The following is a 20,099-nucleotide window of genomic DNA, read 5'->3' on the forward strand; positions in this document are numbered from 1 at the left end:
TGGTGATTGCAGCCATGAAATTAAAAGACGTTTGCTCCTTGGAAAAAAAGGTATGACCTACCTACACAGCATACTAAAAAGCGGAGACATTACTTTGCCAACAAAGGTCCGTCTAGTCAAGGCTATGGTTTCTTCAGTAGTCATGTATGGATGTGAGAGTTGGACCATAAAGAAGGCTGAGCACTGAAGAATTGATGCTTTTGAACTGTGGTGTTGGAGAAGACTCTTGAGAGTCCCTTGGACTGCAAGGAGATCCAACCAGTCCATTGCAAAGGAAATCAATCCTGAATATTCATTAGAAGGACTGATGCTGAGACTGAAGCTCCAGTACTTTGGCCACCTCATGTGAAGAGCCAACTCATTAGAAAAGACCCAACTCCTTTGGAAAAGACCCTGATGCTGGAAAGGATTGAAGGCAGGAGGAGAAAGGGACAACAAGAGGACAAGATGGTTGGATGGCATCACTGACTCAATAGACATGGGTTTGAGCAAGCTCCAGGAGATGGTGAAGGACAGAAAAGCCTGGCATGCTGCAGTCCATGGGGTTGAAAAAGTGGGACACTACCGAGCGACCAAATAACAAGGGGTATGTTATGCTAATAAAAAACTAAACACAGTGAGTGTCACTCCTTAGGAGCTCAACAAATACTGCTGATGTTGCTGCTAAGTTGCTTCAGTCGTGTCCGACTCTGTGTGACCCCATAGACGGCAGCCCACCAGGCTTCCCTGTCCCTGGGATTCTCCAGGCAAGAACACTAGAGTGGGTTGCCATTTCCTTCTCCAATGCATGAAAGTGAAAAGTGAAAGGGAAGTCGCTCAGTCGTGTCCAACTCTTAGCGACCCCATGGACTGCAGCCCACCAGGCTCCTCCGTCCGTGGGATTTTCCAGACAAGAGTGCTGGAGTGGGGTGCCATTGCCTTCTCTGCAACAAATACTAGTTACTACTTTTATTAAAGAGACCACCTTTCTTGGTTGGAGACTTTACTGGCTATAGTAGTCTGTACTTCAGTTGGAAAGAAAGTCAGATTTTGGAGGCAGGCCCTTGCAACAGTGATTGGCTGGATTTTTGTCTTGTGGCCTCAGGAGGGTGTTGACAGTGAAAGAGCAGATGAGAGGTGCTCATAGTCCATCTGGGAGACATGGAGTCAGGAGAGACTGGCTGGGCAGCCGGAGGGCCCAGGGATGCGCGGTCGTTCTCCACCACTTAGCCAAAGGCTCACCGCTCCCATACTGTATTCCGCATGTCTTCTGTGTGTCACCACGACCGCCCCACCCCCACCCCAGGCAACAGGGCCACTTTTCTCCATATTTAATATTTAAAAGAGAGAGAGGGAGACAGAGAAAACAAAGCTGTTCAGATTGTTGAAATTAGAGTTCTACAGAGTTGTGAAAACTCACTGTGAAACCTTACTTCATCTAAGAAGTGGAAAAATCATTTAAGGAGCTGTTGACTTTTTTATAAAAGGAAAATAACTCTAACTTCTGATTCTGACTGAATGAATGGTTTAATATTCATTGACTGCAGATGTTAGGCTGTATACAAAGCGTTTAAAGAGAAACAATTCCATCACTCTAAAAACTGAAAATTTAACAAAGTAAGTCAAATGGCACATAACACATTTTATGTAGCTGTTTATGACTTGAGATGTTTATATATATGCTATATTAAGGAGAGTTTCTAAACGTCAAAAGCTATCCCATAACATTTACAGACAGAATTGTATTGTTTTATTTAATAAGGGGATTTTCTAATTATAAGAGCCTTTGTAAAATGCAGAAAGATACAGAAAAGAAAATAAGTTACTTTAGAGATATCACTTATCAGCTAATATTAACTATATTTCTTTTCAGTCTTTTTTCTATGCATTTATCAATATATTTTTATAAGTGGAAATCATGCTGCATATCATAACTTTATAACTGTCTTCTCTACTTAATATGCTTCCCTGGTGGCTCAGACAATAAAGAATCCGCCTGCAATGTGAGACCTGGGTTCAATCCCTGGGTTGGGAAGATCCCCTGGAGTGGGGCATGGCAACCCACTCCAGTATTCTTGCCTGGAGAATCTGCATGGACAGAGGAGCCTGGCGGGCTACAGTTCATGGGGTCGCAAAGAGTGGGACACGACTAAGCACAGCACCCAATATGTCAGTATCTCATGAGAACTTTCCATGGCATGAAATAGTTTTATTTTTTCATTTTTAGTGGCTGCATAATATCCTGTTGGGCTTTTTTCCAGTTTAGCAGAGATATAATTGACATATATCATTGTATTAACCGAGGTGTGCGTGACTGGTACATATGAGAACTATGAAATGATTACTACAATAAATTAGATTAACATCAGTCGCTTCACATAGTTCCATTTTTTTTCTTATCATGGGTACATATGATACCTGTGAAATAATTACTATAGTAGGTTTGATTAACATCAGTCACTTCACATAGTTCCAATTGTTTTTCTTGTCATGAGAACTTTTAAGATCTACTCTCTTTAGCAACTTTCGCATATACAGAGTACAGTGTTGTTAACTGTAATCACCATGCTGTATTTCACATCCCCAGCACTTATTTACCTTACAGCTGGAAGTTTTTACCCTTTGACCACCTTCATCTATTATTCCTGCCTCTCACCTCTGGCAACCACCATCAATCTATTCTCTGTAGCTATGAGTTCATTGTTTGGTTTGTTTGTTTGTTTTCAGGCTCAACATAGAAGTGAAATAATACAGTGTTTGTCTTCCTCTGTCTGACTTACTGCAGTCAGTATCATGCCATCAGGGACCACCCATGTTGTCAGAAATGGCAGGATTTTAATGTTCGTGTGTGTGTGTGTGTGTGTGAGAGACAAAGAACACTGACCTTCTTTGTCCATTCATTTGTCAGTGGGCACTTAGGTTGTTTCTGTATCTTAGTTATTAGAAGTAATTTTGCAATGAACATTGGGGTGCATATATCTTTTCAAGATAGTGAATTCGTTTCCTTTGGATATATACCCAAAAGTGGATTTACTGGGCTGTAGTGTGAGTTCTACTTTTAATTTTTAGAGAATCCTCTATAGTGTTTTCCATAATGGCTGCACAAATTTACAATCCCCCCAGAAGTGCACATGGGTTTCTTTTTCTCCACGTCCTTGCCTGTACTTGTTATCTCTTGTCTTTTGGTGACAGTCATTCTCACAGGTAAAAAGTGACAGGTCATTGTGGATTTGATTTGCCATTTCCCTGTTGGTTAGTGATGTTGAGCTCCTTTTATATAGCTGTTGGCCATTTGGATGTCTACTTTGGAAAAAATATCTATTCAGTTCCTACACCCATTTTTAAATCAGCTTTTTTTTTTTTTTGCCATGGAGGTGTTACCAGTTCTTTATATGTTTTGGATATTGATTCCAAGTTATATGGGTGTTTAACAGTTCTATTAAGGCAGGATATTTGGGTCGTTTCTAATTTTTTTGCTTGTGTAAGTAGGTACACAGTTATCATCTTTTTAAGTAACTGTGCTTAAGTTTCTGGTGTTTTATTGAAATGGAAGAAGAATTATTTTATCAAACTCCAAGCATTTTAAAGCTCATGTTGTATCATGTCCAGTTGCCTTCCAGAGAGGCTGTACCTGTTTGCTATCCCACCATCAGGTCAATTATTTTTAAAGGAACACTATCAAGCCATTGTCTTTCTTCTTTTATATCATTTTTAATTTACAGAGAGAGTCTTAAATAAGAGGCATTGTAGTTATAAGAAGCATGAAAAAGTCTTTAGGGAGAGAGAAAATTACTGAAATAAACCAGTACTGAGGGGAAGGGCTGCGGGATAAAAGAAGGCTTTGTTATTTATGTTTCCAGATGTGACAGCTTGGGGGCAGTGGGGAGTGGGGAAAAGCTAACTGCCCAATTCTGGGACCTCTGAAGAAAAGATAGTCCCTGAGGTCCCCTTCCACCCCACATTTCAATATTGTCTCTAGATAGACAGGAAGGCAGCAGGAATGAGTCGTTTACCAGTCTTCTCAAAGGACAACAGACTTTGGAGCTCTTTCATCTTAACTCTCTTCTCTGCCTGAAATTAACCTCTCAGCCCTGTCTTCAAACTTCTGCTGATTCACCTTTTCAGAGACAGGCAGACTCTACTGGATTCAACTCCTGAAGGGTCCCTGCCCTGACCTGTAGGATCAGTTCAGTTCAGTTGCTCAGTCATGTCCGACTCTTTGCGACCCATGGACTGCAGCACGCCAGGCCTCCCTGTCCATCACCAGCTCCCGAAGTTTACTCAAACTCATGAACTGTAGGATACATCTTACCAAATTCCTGTCAGAATGAGACTTCACCCTCTGGGGCTTGGTAAAATGGAGGCCTGGGATTGATTCTTTGCCAGCCCTTGAGCATTTCACAAACTTAGCAAGAGCAGCTTCCCCAAGAATCAGTGACAAGATTATAAGGAGAGCAAGTCTCAGAGTGCTACATTTGTTTTCCATCAGACAGGGACAGCACTTAATGTGCAGAGATTAGTTGCCAGTGTTGGGGGGATGGGGTGGGGAGAAAAGAACAAATGAGGCCAGAAAAAAAAAAGCAACCAAAGGAATAAAAAATCCTTTTAATAAGCTGATGTCATGAGTTCTTTAATGTAGCAACTCTCTATCTCTTTCAGGTGGCCTTCATTTGAACCCCTTAAAGTTTCTGATTTTTGACTGGAACTGGAGAGATCAGAAGTTGAGAAGGATGATGGACATTCCCGAGGTACCATGTAACCAGCAATCCAGCACTTCCCTTTAATCTTTTTTTTTTTTCAATTTGAACTTGAGTTCAAACACAGCAATAAAGTCTTTGACATGGGGAGCCAGCACATTCTGGCCTTTGAAATGATTTCTTTTAACTCTGAAGTAACTACAATTATAGAGGCCATCTCACCCCTTACATGTATCCTTTCCATGTGTTTTATAGGAATCAGCTTTGTTTCTTCATTAAATGCCCAATGGCCTCTGCCCCTCTGGGGTCCACATCTATACTGTACCGTTGGGAAACAGGAAGGTCTGGAGGACTTGGTGTATTTCCCTGTGCCTTGTTTTAGAGACACGATCATCTTTGCCTTTTTATCCTTAGAAGTGCATTTGGAGGTGAGGGGCACAAAGTTGCCTCATTGCTTGCATCTCCACATACCCAAAAACCTGCTTACTTAATGAGCGATTTACATTTTGAGGAGTGGGGAAATTTTTTTGATGTCTCAGTGAATTAAAACTGATTGAATACCTTTGTGGGACCAGCATTAGCTGATTATATATTTATGAAAGTCATCCATTATCATCATAATGTGCCAGTTGACTTGACACCCACCATGTTATCATGGGGCTAATCTTTCAGTCTAGCCTGAGGCTTAGAAGTAGCTGCTGGAGAGAACAGGGTTGTGTAGTAATAAACATGGCTGCCAGTCACCAACCAGGAGTAAATCATGACAGTGACTATCAAAGAAGCTTGCAATCCAAATATGCTGAATTAATTTGCTGTATAAAACTATATCCTCAGAATAACCAAACCTGATTTTAACTGATTAGTGAGTTAGGCTAAAAACCACTGTCTGAGTTTCCTACACACACATACGTATACACACACACACAGAGTCTCCTGAACTGACTGGTTTCTTAAAACCAGTTTAACCAACTTGATGTCAGGCACATGAGGTCACATTTGATGATTTTGCTTATAATGTTAAGTTGAGTAAGCCACCACTAGTTTTCTAATTATAATATAAAGAAGAAATCGTATTCACAAAAACCCTTTTAACCCAGACTTATTTTTATTGTGATGATGTCATTATTAGTAGTTAGCCTGTATTAAAATACTGTGTATAGTCTAGACATACTTTGGATATCTTGAAACACCATTGTGTAAGATTTTTTCTATGAGATTTTATTTTGAAGGGCTACAAACAAAAGGACATCTACATGAAACTGATGTCTTACATAGTTCCTCTTCCTTTATTTATGTAAATATTTCAAACCTGAATAAAATGCAGGTTTTACTCTTCCTGATTCTGGCCATAACAGCTGCATAAATACCAGGGAATCCAGATAGTTGAATTTATTCACCAAATCCATCCTCTCTTGATCTTAAGCTTTTTTTTTCTTTTCTCTCCCTTAGATAAGAAAGGAAGTTTTTGAACTTCTGGAAATGGGAGTCCTAAGTCTGTGCAAGACAGAATCTTTGAAGCTGGGCCTTTTCTAAATCCGGATCCTAATGCAAAGTCCTGTTTTCCTGGTGGGATTTGTATGGCTCTGGCCCATTGCAAGCACTTGGTAAATACCAGCTATTGTTTATTAAGTTGACTGTATCACCAGACGGATCACTAGGAATCTTAGGTGGGGATTCCTTTACAAAATGAATGTGTCCTTTGCCAAATCCCTGTGTAATAAAGCATCACTAACTTGTGTGTGAGTTTTGTTAAGGAGACTGAGTTTTTCTTTCACCAGCTGGCCTCTGACGTGACTACACAAGAGACAGTAGGACCAAATCACAAGTCCATTTGCCCGATGCGCAGTGAGGCCAAACAATTCTAAAACACGGATGTTTGGAACAGATAAAGGTTTATTACAGGTTCCTGCAAGGAGATGGGTAGCTCATCCCTTAAGAACCCCAAAAGTACTGAAAGCTTTCAGCAAAGCCATCTTCTAGGAAAGTGAGGAAAGAGTGTATAGTTGTTGCAGATTTCTTAGTGTCAGCTCCTTTGTTCTTGAGGTCAGGTTATGATCAGGAAACGATGTTCCTGTAAATCTCTACCAAACAAATGCTGTTCTCTGTTCTGACAAGAAAGGGCAAGGTCCCAAGGAATAGCTATCGTCCTTCAGGGTCTTGGTCCTGGCTAAGAGGAGGTAGATCTTAGTCGGCAGCTTCCTCAGAGCCAGGTTCCCATACCCTGCCCAGCCGTCATCGCTGAGGGAGCCAGACATCCAAGCCAGCTGGCCCTCAGGCTCCTCACCCCCCAGACAAGGGGTGGGGGGCCTGGTGGGTGGAACCAGGTTCCTCAGACTGCGACCCAGGCAGAAGGCCACTGCTCTAAGGTAGCGGAGACAGGGCTGGGGGAGAGATTCACCACAGCCTCAAGACCAGTGAGTGGCCCTGGCGAGGGCTCTGGAGTCCTGCTGGACACAGCCCCCAGTCTGTCCACTGGCCCAGGGCTAGCTGAACTGGGGGGGCCTCCCAGAGAAGGCCTGAATTTGCCTCTTACCTCACTCTATACCTGACGACCACCACACCACTGACTGTTGGCTTAATTATTTCCCTAATGGACCCTCATTGACAGATTGTTACTTGTGGGCAGGGCCCCCTGCAGTGCTGACCAGTAGCTGAGCAGGACTACTAACGGTCACCCACTGACAGTTGGTTGCTTGTGGGCAGGGCCCAGTGAGGCTCTGACCAGTGGGTGAGCAGGGCCTGTTGCCTGGTAACAGGGTGCAGAGTAATGATGCACAGCAACAGCTACCTGCTAAGGGCTGCGCTCTCTTACAAAGGGAAGGAGCATCTGGGCAGCCTCAGGCAAGCCCCTTCCCTCTCTGAGCCTCAGTTTCATTAGCTGTGAAATGGGAATACCGCCTTGCAGGATTGCTGAGTATTTCATGAGATGGTACATGTGGAACAGATTTATCAGCTGCAATGCCTGGTCCCAATGTGAAGGGTGTAGTGGTGGAAAGAGCTGCAAGAACATGTGGCAATTTATAAACTAGTAAAAGACAACAGTATAACTACAACTACCTTATTCATCTGTTTAACTCTTTGTTTTGAGATAATTTCATAGTTACAGAAAAAAATAGCATAGAGAATTCCCATATTCCCTTCCCCCAGCGTCCCGCCATGTTAACATCTTGTATAATCGTAGTACAGTTATCAAAACTAAGAAATCAACATGGGTACAATTTAACTAACTAAACTACAGACTTCATTTGGATTTTTACCAATTTTCCCACTGATGTCCTTTTTCTATTCCAAGATCTAGTCAAGGATCCCACACTGCATATAGTTGTCATTCCTTAGAAAATATATTTAGAAAAATATGTATACTCTGTCACATTTAATCATTAAAATAATTCTGGAGGAAATGTCTTATTATTTATATTTTATAGATGATGAAACCGAATCTCAGAAAGGATACACATTAATTTAAGTAGCAGAACCAGAAGGCAAACCCAGATCTCCCATACTCACTTAAAGACACCATGGTTATCTGTTTGGAGAGTCAGGCATATACAACAAATGAGAAAATAAAGCAGACAGATGCCATTAGTGCATTCCACATTCGAATGCTGTGAAGTTTGAAACGAGCCTAGCAGCATGGCAAATCACACCCCAGCAAATCACCTGCTTGCTCACACCAGCCGCCTGCGGCTCATGCACCTCTGCCACACACAGGAATTCCGAGGCTAAGGGAGCAAGTTCCATTCTGCGGGACCTCGGATCAAACTCAAAAAGTTAGAGGAAAAAGAAAGAAAGCCTCCACAGAATGAAAATTCACGCAAGCTATATATAGCTCAGTGTAACCCTTGTGGGGCTGACCCTCCCCCAAGTAAGACAGAATTCCGCCTTCCAACTGAAGCGTCACCTCTTCCTGCCTGATGACCTTCAAACTGACACGCCGCCAGTTTCTGGTTCTTCAGCAGATTTTGGCCTTCAAACTCAGACTTGAGGAACATCAGCTCTACAGATTTTGGACTTGTCAACCTCCTCTGTAGTCCTGTGAGCCAATTCTTTGTGATTAGGATTTCTCTGGAAATCCTAATATACGCCTGTGAAGCACCTTTTAGTTTGGGATTTTGGTTAGATTGGTTTTGTCACTCTATAAAAAGTGTAACAAATACTGTTCTTGATTTGTTCTTGTAATGACCCCTCTGGTAGACATTACCTATTTACTATAATCTCACCCAGTGTTGAAATAAGTACCTAGATTGCAAACATATCTGATATTTTGTAGGCCAACTCTGCACACTTAATCTAATCTCACAGGCTGTTACTGAACTAAGGTTCTTGACCACATTTACTTACTAAAACAAATAGTAGGTGTGAACTAGAAGTGTTCACTACCGTCTTCTCACACAAATCTGCCTGATACCAATAGCCATACTTGTCACTACCCTCAAGCCCGATTCAAATGGCTTGCTGAAAAGTTCCCATTGGTGTTCTGCTTTTTTCCAGTCTTGCAAGGGGAAACTTTGACTCTGAATTGGAAACATCCCAGTGTAAGTAGTTATATTTGTTCTGTATTCTTTTAAACTAGGTAGATTTGCCAAAGTCATTGTCTTCTTTAATATAAAAAGAGTCCAGCATGGCTTGTCTGCCTAATGTTAATAAAAAAGATTAGAAACTCACATGCTGCCTAATTTTTTTTAAATCCTAATTCTACATTTTAAATGCATCTTGAAGAAGTAATTATTAATAACCTAATGAAAATAATGTTAGTAGATTTCTAATATGTGAAAAAGCAAAACCAAGCCAAGCAATAATACCATATTACAATATTGAACACTTAAAGGATTATTTTCCTTTTGCTTTCTCTTACCTCATTTGGGCTCCATCAAAGCGAGTGCTTGGAGAAAAGTTAGGAAGAGATGTTTTTCATCTACGCCTTCTTACCAGAGTCTTTCTTATATATGAGAGAGATGGAAACTGCTGAGATTAGACATCTGTGTTCTGTAATTCCTGTTTCTTTCTCCCTCCCTCATTATCACAAATAGCAAAGTTAACTATAACCTGGGAAAAAGTTAGCATTTTCCCAACTTAGTTTATATTCATGTTAATGGACAACCACATTTGTTGAAAGTTGACTGCACTCACTTCTGTTTTTTGTATTAATCTCCAAGGATTTGGGCAAGTTCTTAAATCCATTTTCCCCTTTCAGGAAAGGCTTGCTTTGAATTAGTCACCACATCCCAGAAATAGCCTGCTGTAACTGCTTCCCAGTGTCGCCAGATGTTGGTTTATACAGACCTGCTGGGGACTATTCCTCCTAGGCATGGCACTTAGCACAACAAGGTGTTTGAACCTAAGAAAAATGTACGAAGCTGTGGCTGATTGAAGGGAGCTGTGCTCTTACTGAACAGCAGGTCTGATTAACGAATAATTCTAGGAAGCAGAGATACTTTGCCACCACAAGGGAAGAGTCACATAATTCTTAACATTAAGTGGTATTACTCTGAACAGTAATGTCATAAATGTCTGAGAAGTATATGTGGGTCACCTGCAGGACCAGAATGAAGAGGAAATGCCAGGACTACAAGTCCAGATTGCCAGACAACACTGCGATGAAGCAGCAGCAGTTGCCCGCCTTCCGGCTCCAGCTCTCAGCCAATGAAATCCTCTCTGGCTTTTTTGCCATAGGGCTATTCTGCCTTGGCATGGGCATCATCCTTCTGTTGTCTGCAAAGAGCATCAGGGAAGTAGAGGTTTGTCCCATCTTACATTTTAATGCATTCTAAGACTTTTAGCTTTGAGACTATAAAGAATGGTCAGTTTGAGAGCTCAGCCCCACCACAGGGAACTAGATGAGACTGGAGCATCCCTTTTGCAGATGGTGATAGAGCCTCTGTGTGCTTTATTCATCCCTCCTCCCTCTTGAGAACAGGCACTCTCAACCTGGTCAGTTTAGCCATACTTGTGTATAGGGACCTGCCAGACGCCTGTGAATCATATTGATAAAAAGAGTGAAGAGCCAAAGATACAGCTCTTCAAATTTGTGCCACTTTCAAGCATTTGCCTTTGCCTTTGCAAATAAACTCCCTCAGATCATTGTCTTAATCCAGGAAAGGAAAGAACGCAAATCTTTCTGGCCTCTAAAGGATTCTTACTAAAATAAATCAGTTCTACTCTGAGAAAAGCTGAAGCTAAGCTGTGACCCCCTCAGTCATAAGCCTTTTGCCAATTTGACTAACATGCTATTGGAGAATGAGAAGCCCAGAGGCTGGTCTGGGGAGGGGAGCTCAGATCTGGCCTGATGCCATACCCACATTTGGTTTAATAAATTAAGTAAATACTTCATGCCAATCAGCTCTGAGCAGATTACCAAGACTCATATGACCTCTGTTCTGAAGGCTGTTGTGGAAAGCTCATCTAGTCCCTCTCCCCATAGGCTAGTGGCAAAATTACCATTGAGGCTAAGTCTGGCAACACCGATTTAACATTCATGAGTCTATGAACATGCTCAGAGTTCTTTTGGGTGTGCAGATGAGTCAACTCCAAGTAAGAGTCAATTCCTGCCTTCAGTGAGCTAATGTTAGAGTAAGCAAGACGGTGAGTGCCAAGAACAGAGAGCTCAGCTGCGGCTGGCTTGTTTGCTGTATCCACAACCCTTTTCTTGCATGTTGCCAGTGCATAAAAGGCACTCACTTATTGAAAGAACGGATTTGGGCAAACAGACTTCAAAGAAGAAAAATGTCATTTCAGGTCCCACTCCTCCCACCAACACATCCTGCTGTGTTGCCTTTCCCCTGAAATGTTCTGCTCTCCCCTCCCACTCCTGGCAGCTTGGCTTCCCAATGCCCCTAAGTCCTCTTGAGTCCTCCAGAGTGATCATGTAAACTGCCAGGCCCTACCATGTGGCAGAGGCCAAAATGGCAGGAGGAAAATAAGCTTGCCTTGCTGAAGGTGATTGCAAAGTAATTGGCTTACAAGGTTGATGCTCATTTCCACAAAGAGCTCATCCTGTTTACTTTTCCATTTTATTCTTCACCAACCCCTTTCTTTCTCGTTCTTCCCCTCCTCTTCCCGTGTCCTTCAGCTTCCTCCCTTCTGAGCACCCATCCCCACCCACTATGAAGTGCAGCCTCCATCACAAGGCAGCCATTGCTGAATGATGTCACCTTATATGTGAGAGGAGAACCTCACCCCATGGTTGGCCAAGGCCACTCTGCAAACAAGTCTCAACAGAATGGTTTTATCATGATCTTAAGAGGATTTTTCAATCGACTGTTCTTTTAAGCCACTTCAGCTAGGACTGTTTCTAAACGTTTTGTTTTTATACAGAAAAACCGGAAGCCACCCATAGAGTATGATCCTCTGTTGTACATGAAAGTGTTTTATTATAATGGGTGATGAGATGAAGCGTGTGTATCAGGCCAGTGTTGTCAACACACACTTAGTAGAAGAGTTCTGAGCTGGTTTTTCTCTTCTCAGTCAGCCCTGAGGCACAACAAGAAAGTGCCCTTTTTGCAAATTCACTTTAAGCAAGAATGATAATTCCTGCCTCTCCAAAATTCTGTGAGGAGCAGACTATGATCTTTGCTGTCATTTTAGAGCTACAGGCTTACAGAAGCACTCACGCAGCAAAGTAGATTAAACACGTTGATTTTTGATACGTTTTCCTCATAAAATTTTTAAAGCTAGAAAGCACATTGGGTGTCATCTACTCAAAAATTTATTCATCAACAAAGACGCTTTTTCTGTTTTGGCATTATAGAACTCTCACAAGAATCCGTGAAGTACAATGCACGCTGCTACAGTGAGCTCACAAATCAATTGATTGCTAGCCAAAATGATCCTGGTGAACAAAATGTGGGCCCTGGAGGTTAAGTATTTAACTCAATATCAGAGACTGGATGAACACAGTTCAGTGTGCTAGCTCTCAGTTAGATACAGCCCTGTTCTTTATTGCTTTTAAAAAATTAGAATGCAGTTTCACAAACAGAAAAGGTGTCAGTATTTTAAAAAATAATAGTTCAAGTTTTTCTGCATACTTAAAAAATGATTTAAGTAAACATAAGCAACTGAGTACAATTAAGTAGCCTTTTGGCTAATCTTTAATTTAGTATTCACACTTTACCCATTTGACTTCCAAACACCCAGTGGCTTTGCAAGTATTCAAAATTCCTTCTTTCTTGTTAGTCTTCTCTCCCAGAGAATCTAAAATCTGATTGGTAATTTACTGGGAAGAAAGCCAGTCCCTGCTCCTCTCCCATCCCCAGACTCTTCTAATTACTCCTCAGCACGGGTGAGGAAAAAGCAGAAGCTGCCAGCAGCAGCCACACCACCCCCGCGTGCCCAAGATGAGTGTTCCCTGGAGCAGGAGGGAAATGCGTGGCCCCATGGCCTCTCTCTGCTCCTCCGGTCCCAACTCTCCTTCCAACTCCATCTTCACGTCACTGAGTGGAGCCAAAGCTCACAGAATTTGCCCATGTGGGACACACTACCCTTTTTTTAAAGAGTCCACTTATTCCATTTTGCACAGAATTTAACTTTTACAGAACGTAACAGCATTTTTAAAACAATTGCTTCACATACATCTGTAATTCTACATTTCTGAAACACTTCTTTTTCTGTTTGGTCATTTTTAATAACTTCCTCAAGACATCATGCAGAAGAATTCACTGGTATAAGTATTTTCCATATGATAACATGGAAAACCAGTGGAGTGACTTCCCCATAAAGCTGATTAGACCTGGGCCATGGGCCCAGTTCTCCTGAGTCACTGGCTAATACTTTCCTAATGGTGACTTCTTATAATGGAGGTGTAAGCCTTCATCACAACGGGCTAAACATGCAGTAGAAACCCGGAACTCCAGTACATGGCAGAATACTGCCAGGTGCCAAAATGAAAAGAGGCCCACTTCTGCCCATCAAGGGAGCTGCCCTTGGTTCATGTCCCAGACAGCATGCCCTTGACCCAGTGAGCCTGGTGACTTGAGTGAACTCAGGATTTTAAGATATGTACTCACATCCCTTTTTAATTAATAATTATTATTTTCCCTGTCTGACAGATTAATTATACAGAAAAATGTGCAACTTGTGCAAAACTGCGGGAAGATGCCACTAATTTTGACAAAGAATGCAACTGCTCTATTTCCTTTTACCTTCCACAGAAAATGGAGGTGAGGTTCAGGAGCCTTCATCTGGCTCTATGCTGCTCTGTTCCTAATTAACACATGGCAGTGAGTTTGTGATCTCCACTAAATGCTTTCCAAAACTGAAAATACAAAAAAGTAAAGCAGGGTGGGAATGGCAGCCAGTCTTATAAAGTATTGAGTTTGTGTGCAACTCTCTTCCCTGCCCATTTTTTCCCCCTTGGAATTTTCATTCCTCTCCTTTGTGTCTAAATTTCCAGATTCTTTACTTACTCAACTTTGTAACATAATTCTTAACATCAGTCAAACAGATTGTACGGCAAGTGTCAGCACAGGAGGAGACCATAGAAATCTCTGAATCTGGCCATTCGTTTTATAGTGAGAAAATTAATGGGTTGAGAGGTTAAGTGACTTGGCCAAGGTCACACGCTGAGTTAGTGTCAAGGGTCACACACCTGGTGGGACTCTCCTTGGGCCCCTCTCCAAGTCATTCTTTGCATGCAGTTGCCTAATCCCTAAGGCTGTCAGACACTGTGAGAAATGCCAAAGAAATATTAAGAGCTGTCCCTTCTCTTGCACTGATTAAAGTCTCGTGTTAGTCCAGGTCCTCCTGAGAACCAGATGCCAGGACAGGATTAGACATGCCAGAGATGTACCGAGGGAACTGCCTGCCTTGGAAAATATGGAGAAGGCTGGGAGAGCTGTTGAACCACAACACCACTCCCACCCTTCGGGGAAGGAGGAGGAAGGGGAGAAGGAAGGATGGAAGGACAGAGGAAGAGGAGGGCAGAGAGACAGGGAGAATAGGCGGGAGGAGGGAAGGAAGATCTCAGATGCAGTGTATGCTTCTGAGAGTTTCAGAAAGGCCAACGGAGGGTCCTTCCCTCAGGATCGCTATGGCTGAGCCACTGGCTGGGACCAGCCATGGGAAGCATGACCTCAGTGCAAACACAGGACGACCTCAGAGCACGGTCACCGGGGCGGTCCCTTCAGTCCACTCCCTGCAGTTAGGAGATCAAGAGGCTCCTTTTCAGGGCCTCCACAGTCTTTCTAAGTGGCAAAGATATGATCAAATGAAAATGTGTTTCCTTCAACTTTTCAAAGATCCTGCCCCCTTGTCTCCACACCTCTCCCCTGACAGTGCCCTCCTCCCTAAACTGCCTCATTCCCTCTCTTTCCCCTGCTTAGAGATTCTGCATAGGAGTCTTCCCTTGTGGGCAGGACTTCTCTTGAGCTAATCACTGACCATCCAGTCCTCAAGGCCCTGCTTCCTTCCAAAACCAGACTCACCATCATCTCCTGAAAAAATCCTCCTGACTTCTGGGAAAGACTCCTTATTTCTGGGAAAGATCTCATCACCACGACTCAAAATTCTCTTCCTTAACTCCGCCCTGCCTGCTCCGTTCTCATCCACACCTCTGATGTGTAAGCATTGTTCTGTATTCCATGTCTCTCCCAGCCACTTTGTCCCTCCAGTTCCTTGGCATCACCCTAGCTCAGGCTCTCCTGGTCTTGTGGCACAGCAGCCTTAAATGCACTTCCAGCCTTTGGCTTCTCCTATTTGTCTCCCATTGTTATTTGCAGAAACGGTAGACCACGCCCTGCACCCCCTCAAAATGTGCACTCTTTCAGATTGCTTTTCAACACCTGAGGACCAACTACCTTTTCATCTCTATCTCTGCAAGAGACCTTGTACTCCTGCCAAACTGACCAGTTTGCTTTGCCACAATACAACTCTCTATGTTCTTGCTGTTCTTTCGCCTAGAAAGTCTCCCCTTTCACTTGCACTTGTAAGATCTCACTAGTTTTGAGCCTCTAATATCACCCCCAGTATTCCCTGAGCCTCCTTTTCACCCATGCCTCCAGCAAGAATTTGCCCACATTTGTATTCTGGGAGCGCTGTTTCCTCTCCTCTGATGGACTTAACAATCACTCGTATATCCTGTGCGCACTTCCACTATTCACAGGAACGTCCCTGAGGATAGGGACCATGCTTGACATGCCACATCACAACTACACACCTACTCATCTCTGTACTGCATACTAAGCCTTCCCACTTGTGATCACAGGTGAACCACCCCTGCTCCCATCTGAAGGCTCACCTCTCCTCTTATGTGGTAGATGCCAGTCTTTCTTGCCTTTGTAAGGATTTAACTCAGCAGTTCTCGCTTCTCATACATCATCAATGTTCCTGTCTACTGGATAATTCCCACCAGCACTGAGACACATTGTTTCACCTATCTTTAAATATATATATATATTTTTTTACTTTGCTTACTTGGCTGTGCAGGATCTTAGCTGCAGCGTGTGAACTCTTAGCTGTGGCATGTGGGATCCAGTTCCCTAGCCAGGGATCAAACCCAGGCCCCCTGAATTGGGAGCACAGAGTCTTAGCCGCTGGACTACCAGGGAAGTCCCTCCCCTATCTTTTAAGAAACAAAGCACTCTTCTATTCTCCGCAGTTTCCCAGCCTGCCATCAGCCCATTTCTTTCCTCAGATCAGCAGGAAACGTCGCCAGAGGAGTCTGTCGTGGCTCCTTCTAATTCTTCTCATTCCCTCACTCAGCGAAACTGCAGGGTTCCCCGTGCCTCCGTCCTGGACAGATCCAGGGCTCAGTCCCCAGGGCCTTGTCACCCGCTGCACACAGGTGGCCGCTCCCTCTTCCTCGACACATCTTCTCCTCTCAGAGGTCTTTCTCCCTTGGTTCCCCTCCTTCCTCTCTGACTGCCCTTCTTTGGTTTCTGTGCTGTTCCTCCTGTTTTCCGCAGACCCTTTCTGTGGAGAGCTTCGGGGCTCTAGTCTTGGTCTCTGGTCTTCTCCTCTCAGTCTGCACTCACTTCCTAGGAAACATCATCTACCTCCTAGATTTAAACACTCTCTATCACCAATGCTCTCTTTCCTTTCCCTATCCCAAACATCTCTTCCAATATCCACACTTGTATTTCCAGCTGCCTTCCTAATGTCAGCATTCAAGTGTCTAATAGCTATCTGAAGCTTAATGTTTCTAAAACTCAATGAATATCCACTTTTTCTCCTTACCTAGTCCATGCCCTCCCCCCAAAAAAATATACCATTCCAACCTACAGACTTCTCCATCTCAGTTAGCAACAAGTCTGTCCTTCTGATGCTCAGGCTAAAAGCCCAGGGTGATTCTTGACTACTTTCATTCTCTCACAGCTCACATCCAACCCATCCTCCTGGCTCTACCTTTGGAATATATCCAGTCTACTCACCTCTACCCACCTCTGCTGCTGCTCCCAGCTCCACACTTACCTCTCACCAGGATTTCTGCAATAGCTTCCTACTAGATCTCCCTGTTATACTCAAATCTTGAATAACAGCCAGACTGAACTTTTTAAACCGTTGAGTCCTATCATGTTATTCCTTTGCTAAAAAATCCCTGCAATGGCCTCTCTTTCCACTCCATGAAAACCACAAGTCCTTCCAAGGCCTTACATGATCTGACTACTTATTTCCCCTCTCACCTCCTCTCTCCATTCTCTTCCCTACCCACTCTCTGACCACAGTGGGCTCTTTGTTCCACAGACAAGTCAGGCATTCTCTTTGTCCGCATGCCTGACATCCCCTCGGCTAACGCCCCTGCTGCCTTCAGGTCTTGCTTGGCTCAGTTATCAGCTAACTGTCCTATTTCATACTGCTGCCTGTCTACTCAGCCTGCCCCTGCACTCCTGATTCATGTTACCTTGCTGTAATTTCCATTTATGCTTATCACCTTTGAACTTACTATATAAATGAACAGATTATTATATGTATTGTTTATTGTCTGTCTTTCACCTACAACTAACTGGTCTTCCCAGGTGGTGCTAGAGGTAAAGAACCCACCTGCCAATGCAGGAAACATTGGGTTCAACTCCTGGGTCAGGAAAATCCCCTGGAGAAGGGCATGGCAACCCACTCCAGAGGACTGGGCTCCTCCCACAGAGGAGCTGGGTGGGCTATGGTGCATAAGGTTGCAAAGAGTTGGACACAACTGAGCAACTTAGCATGCATGCTCACCTATAACTGTCTGGCAACCTGTAGTTTCTCAGTTAATGGTTTTGGGTGAACATAAGAACCTCTGCTTTCTCCACAGTGCATAGCACAGTATACGTGGTTCAGTTCAGTCAGTTCAGTTGCTCAGTCATGTCCAACTCTGCAACCCCATGAATCGCAGCACGCCAGGCCTCCCTGTCCATCACCAACTCCCGGAGTTCACTCAGACCCACGTCCATCAAGTCCGTGATGCCATCCAGCCATCTCATCCTCTGTCGCCCCCTTCTCCTCCTGCCCCCAATCCCTCCCCACGTCAGAGTCTTTTCCAATGAGTCAACTCTTCTTATGAGGTGGCCAAAGTACTGGAGTTTCAGTTTTAGCATCATTCCTTCCAAAGAACACCCAGGGCTGATCTCCTTCAGAATGGACTGGTTGGATCTCCTTGCAGTCAAAGGGACTCTCAAGAGTCTTCTCCAACACCACAGTTCAAAAGCATCAATTCTTCGGCTCTCAGCCTTCTTCACAGTCCAACTCTCACATCCATACATGACCACAGGAAAAACCATAGCCTTGACTATACGGACCTTAGTCAGCAAAGTAATGTCTAGACGCTGAAATTTTAATGAATGGAAAAAAGATAAAGTGCTTGATGTTATGGCTTTATGCTCTAGGAAGTTTTGGTTCTATGTGTCCCTTTCCCCCTTGATCCCAGATGAAAGCATGTTGGCATCAGTAATAGTATGAATACAATTATATCTTTAATCATTTTTTGAGGAATTCAGATGGAAATTGTATGGAAATTACTGAATCACTGGTCACATGTACCATGACCTTTATTTTCAGCCTGCCCTGGGTTCCAGCTCCTATCTTTCATACTCATCCTCTTAAAAGTCCTTAGGGCGAGGCCAAATTTGCATAGCATAAGAGAATCAGTACTTGGGTCATAAGTGATGTGTATATAAAGTCCATGGGGAAGTTTTATATCTGTGTTCTTTTGTTAGAGGTCAAAATTCTAGCTGTCTACAATTGTGTGCCTTCTTGCCTTCCTCAGCTCACCATGCTACCACCACCCAAAAGTAAAGTTAGTGCTGCTTTTTTTTTTTAAATTCTTAAAACATTAGACATTTATTCTCTCATAATTCTAGAAATCAGAAATCTGAAATCAAAGTGTCAGCAGGATTGGTTTCTTCTTAGGGGTTCAGTGTGCTTTTTTGGAAAAAAAAAAAAAATCCAAAAGATAAAACCTTAAAAGGCTTCAACTTCCCATCTGTCTGTGTCCTTTGAAATCCTAAAGGCAAATAAGTGTTACCAGCTGCTGACCATTCCTTTCAGACAGAGTCTTCTCATAAAAATCTAACCAAACTGTTCAGGGCAACCACAGGGCCTTCCCCTCACCAGTTCACACACATTACACATGCTAGATGACAAACCCATGCAAGGCTCTCGGCCTTGACCTAGGAATCCTGCACTGAAGAGAAGAAATACCATACAGTGCATTTGCCTCCAGGACTAATCAAAAAGATGACAATCAAGGAGGCCTTGTAAAATCTTGGACAAAGGATCACTGAAAAAATTTATTAAAAACACTCCTGTCTCTAAAGTGTGAGTGTTCACTATTTATTCTGTCATGTTTATATGGATATATAACTTTGGGTAAGTAGAATTCTCTTCCTAGCTCCCAAGAAAATGTATGGCAAGTTCCATTCTATGGACTTCCTATTTTCTGCAGTTATGGGTCATCAATAGAGGTTACCTCTCTGTGTGAGGCGGAGAAGGCAATGGCACCCCACTCCAGTACTCCTGCCTGGAAAACCCCATGGACCGAGGAGCCTGGTAGGCTGCAGTCCATGGGGTCGCCAAGAGTCGGACACAACTGGGCAACTTCACTTTCACTTTTCACTTTCCTGCATTGGAGAAGGAAATGGTAACCCACTCCAGTGTTCTTGCCTGGAGAATCCCAGGGATGGGGGAGCCTGGTGGGCTGCCGTCTACGGGGTCGCACAGAGTCAGACACGACTGAAGCGACTTAGCAGCAGCAGCAGCAGCTCTGTGTGAGGAAATGCAATCCATCATTCCCACTACCCCTGACTTGTTTGCCTTCACATCCATGCTCTCTGTTTATGATGTTGCAACCTGCCTTTGTCAGGGCCTAGCATCTCCCCTTCTCAGTGTCCCAGAGACTTTTCTCTTATCAGGGACTAAGCTCTTCAGGCTTCGTGATTTTCTGTCACTGGCCACACTTAATTACTATGACCTTTATTTTCAGCCTGCCCTGGGTCCCAGATCCCATCTCCCATACTC

General features: G+C 43.4%; 2 protein-coding genes and 1 long non-coding RNA gene across 9 annotated transcripts in view; 2 read left to right on the top strand and 1 right to left on the bottom strand.

Annotated features, from left to right (window-relative positions):
• Nucleotides 1-6,419, top strand: part of CMSS1 (cms1 ribosomal small subunit homolog) — a 394,573-nt gene extending 388,154 nt beyond the window's left edge. For all 5 annotated transcript variants that reach the window (XM_060416610.1, XM_060416607.1, XM_004002874.5 and 2 more), the window contains 2 exons: nt 4,639-4,727; nt 6,126-6,419. In XM_060416610.1, coding sequence (XP_060272593.1) covers nt 4,639-4,727; nt 6,126-6,209 — 173 coding nt within the window. In that variant the 3' untranslated portion in view covers nt 6,210-6,419. The remainder of the gene's footprint in view (nt 1-4,638; nt 4,728-6,125) is intronic.
• LOC121816330 (uncharacterized) overlaps nt 1-9,726 on the bottom strand; it is a 52,892-nt gene extending 43,166 nt beyond the window's left edge. The window contains exon 1 of one of the 3 annotated variants that reach the window (XR_009600926.1): nt 9,532-9,726. This is a non-coding gene — a long non-coding RNA (uncharacterized LOC121816330). The remainder of the gene's footprint in view (nt 1-9,531) is intronic. The other 2 variants (XR_009600924.1, XR_006055888.2) reach the window with 2 other exon arrangements.
• Nucleotides 6,532-20,099, top strand: part of LOC101108533 (cell cycle control protein 50C) — a 28,363-nt gene continuing 14,795 nt past the window's right edge. The window contains exons 1-3 of the mRNA XM_027965873.3: nt 6,532-9,211; nt 10,216-10,414; nt 13,721-13,831. Of these exons, the coding sequence (XP_027821674.1) occupies nt 10,223-10,414; nt 13,721-13,831 (303 nt within the window). The 5' untranslated portion in view covers nt 6,532-9,211; nt 10,216-10,222. The remainder of the gene's footprint in view (nt 9,212-10,215; nt 10,415-13,720; nt 13,832-20,099) is intronic.

Source organism: Ovis aries, chromosome 1 (genome assembly GCF_016772045.2).
Source record: "Ovis aries strain OAR_USU_Benz2616 breed Rambouillet chromosome 1, ARS-UI_Ramb_v3.0, whole genome shotgun sequence".
Taxonomy (NCBI): domain Eukaryota; kingdom Metazoa; phylum Chordata; class Mammalia; order Artiodactyla; family Bovidae; genus Ovis; species Ovis aries.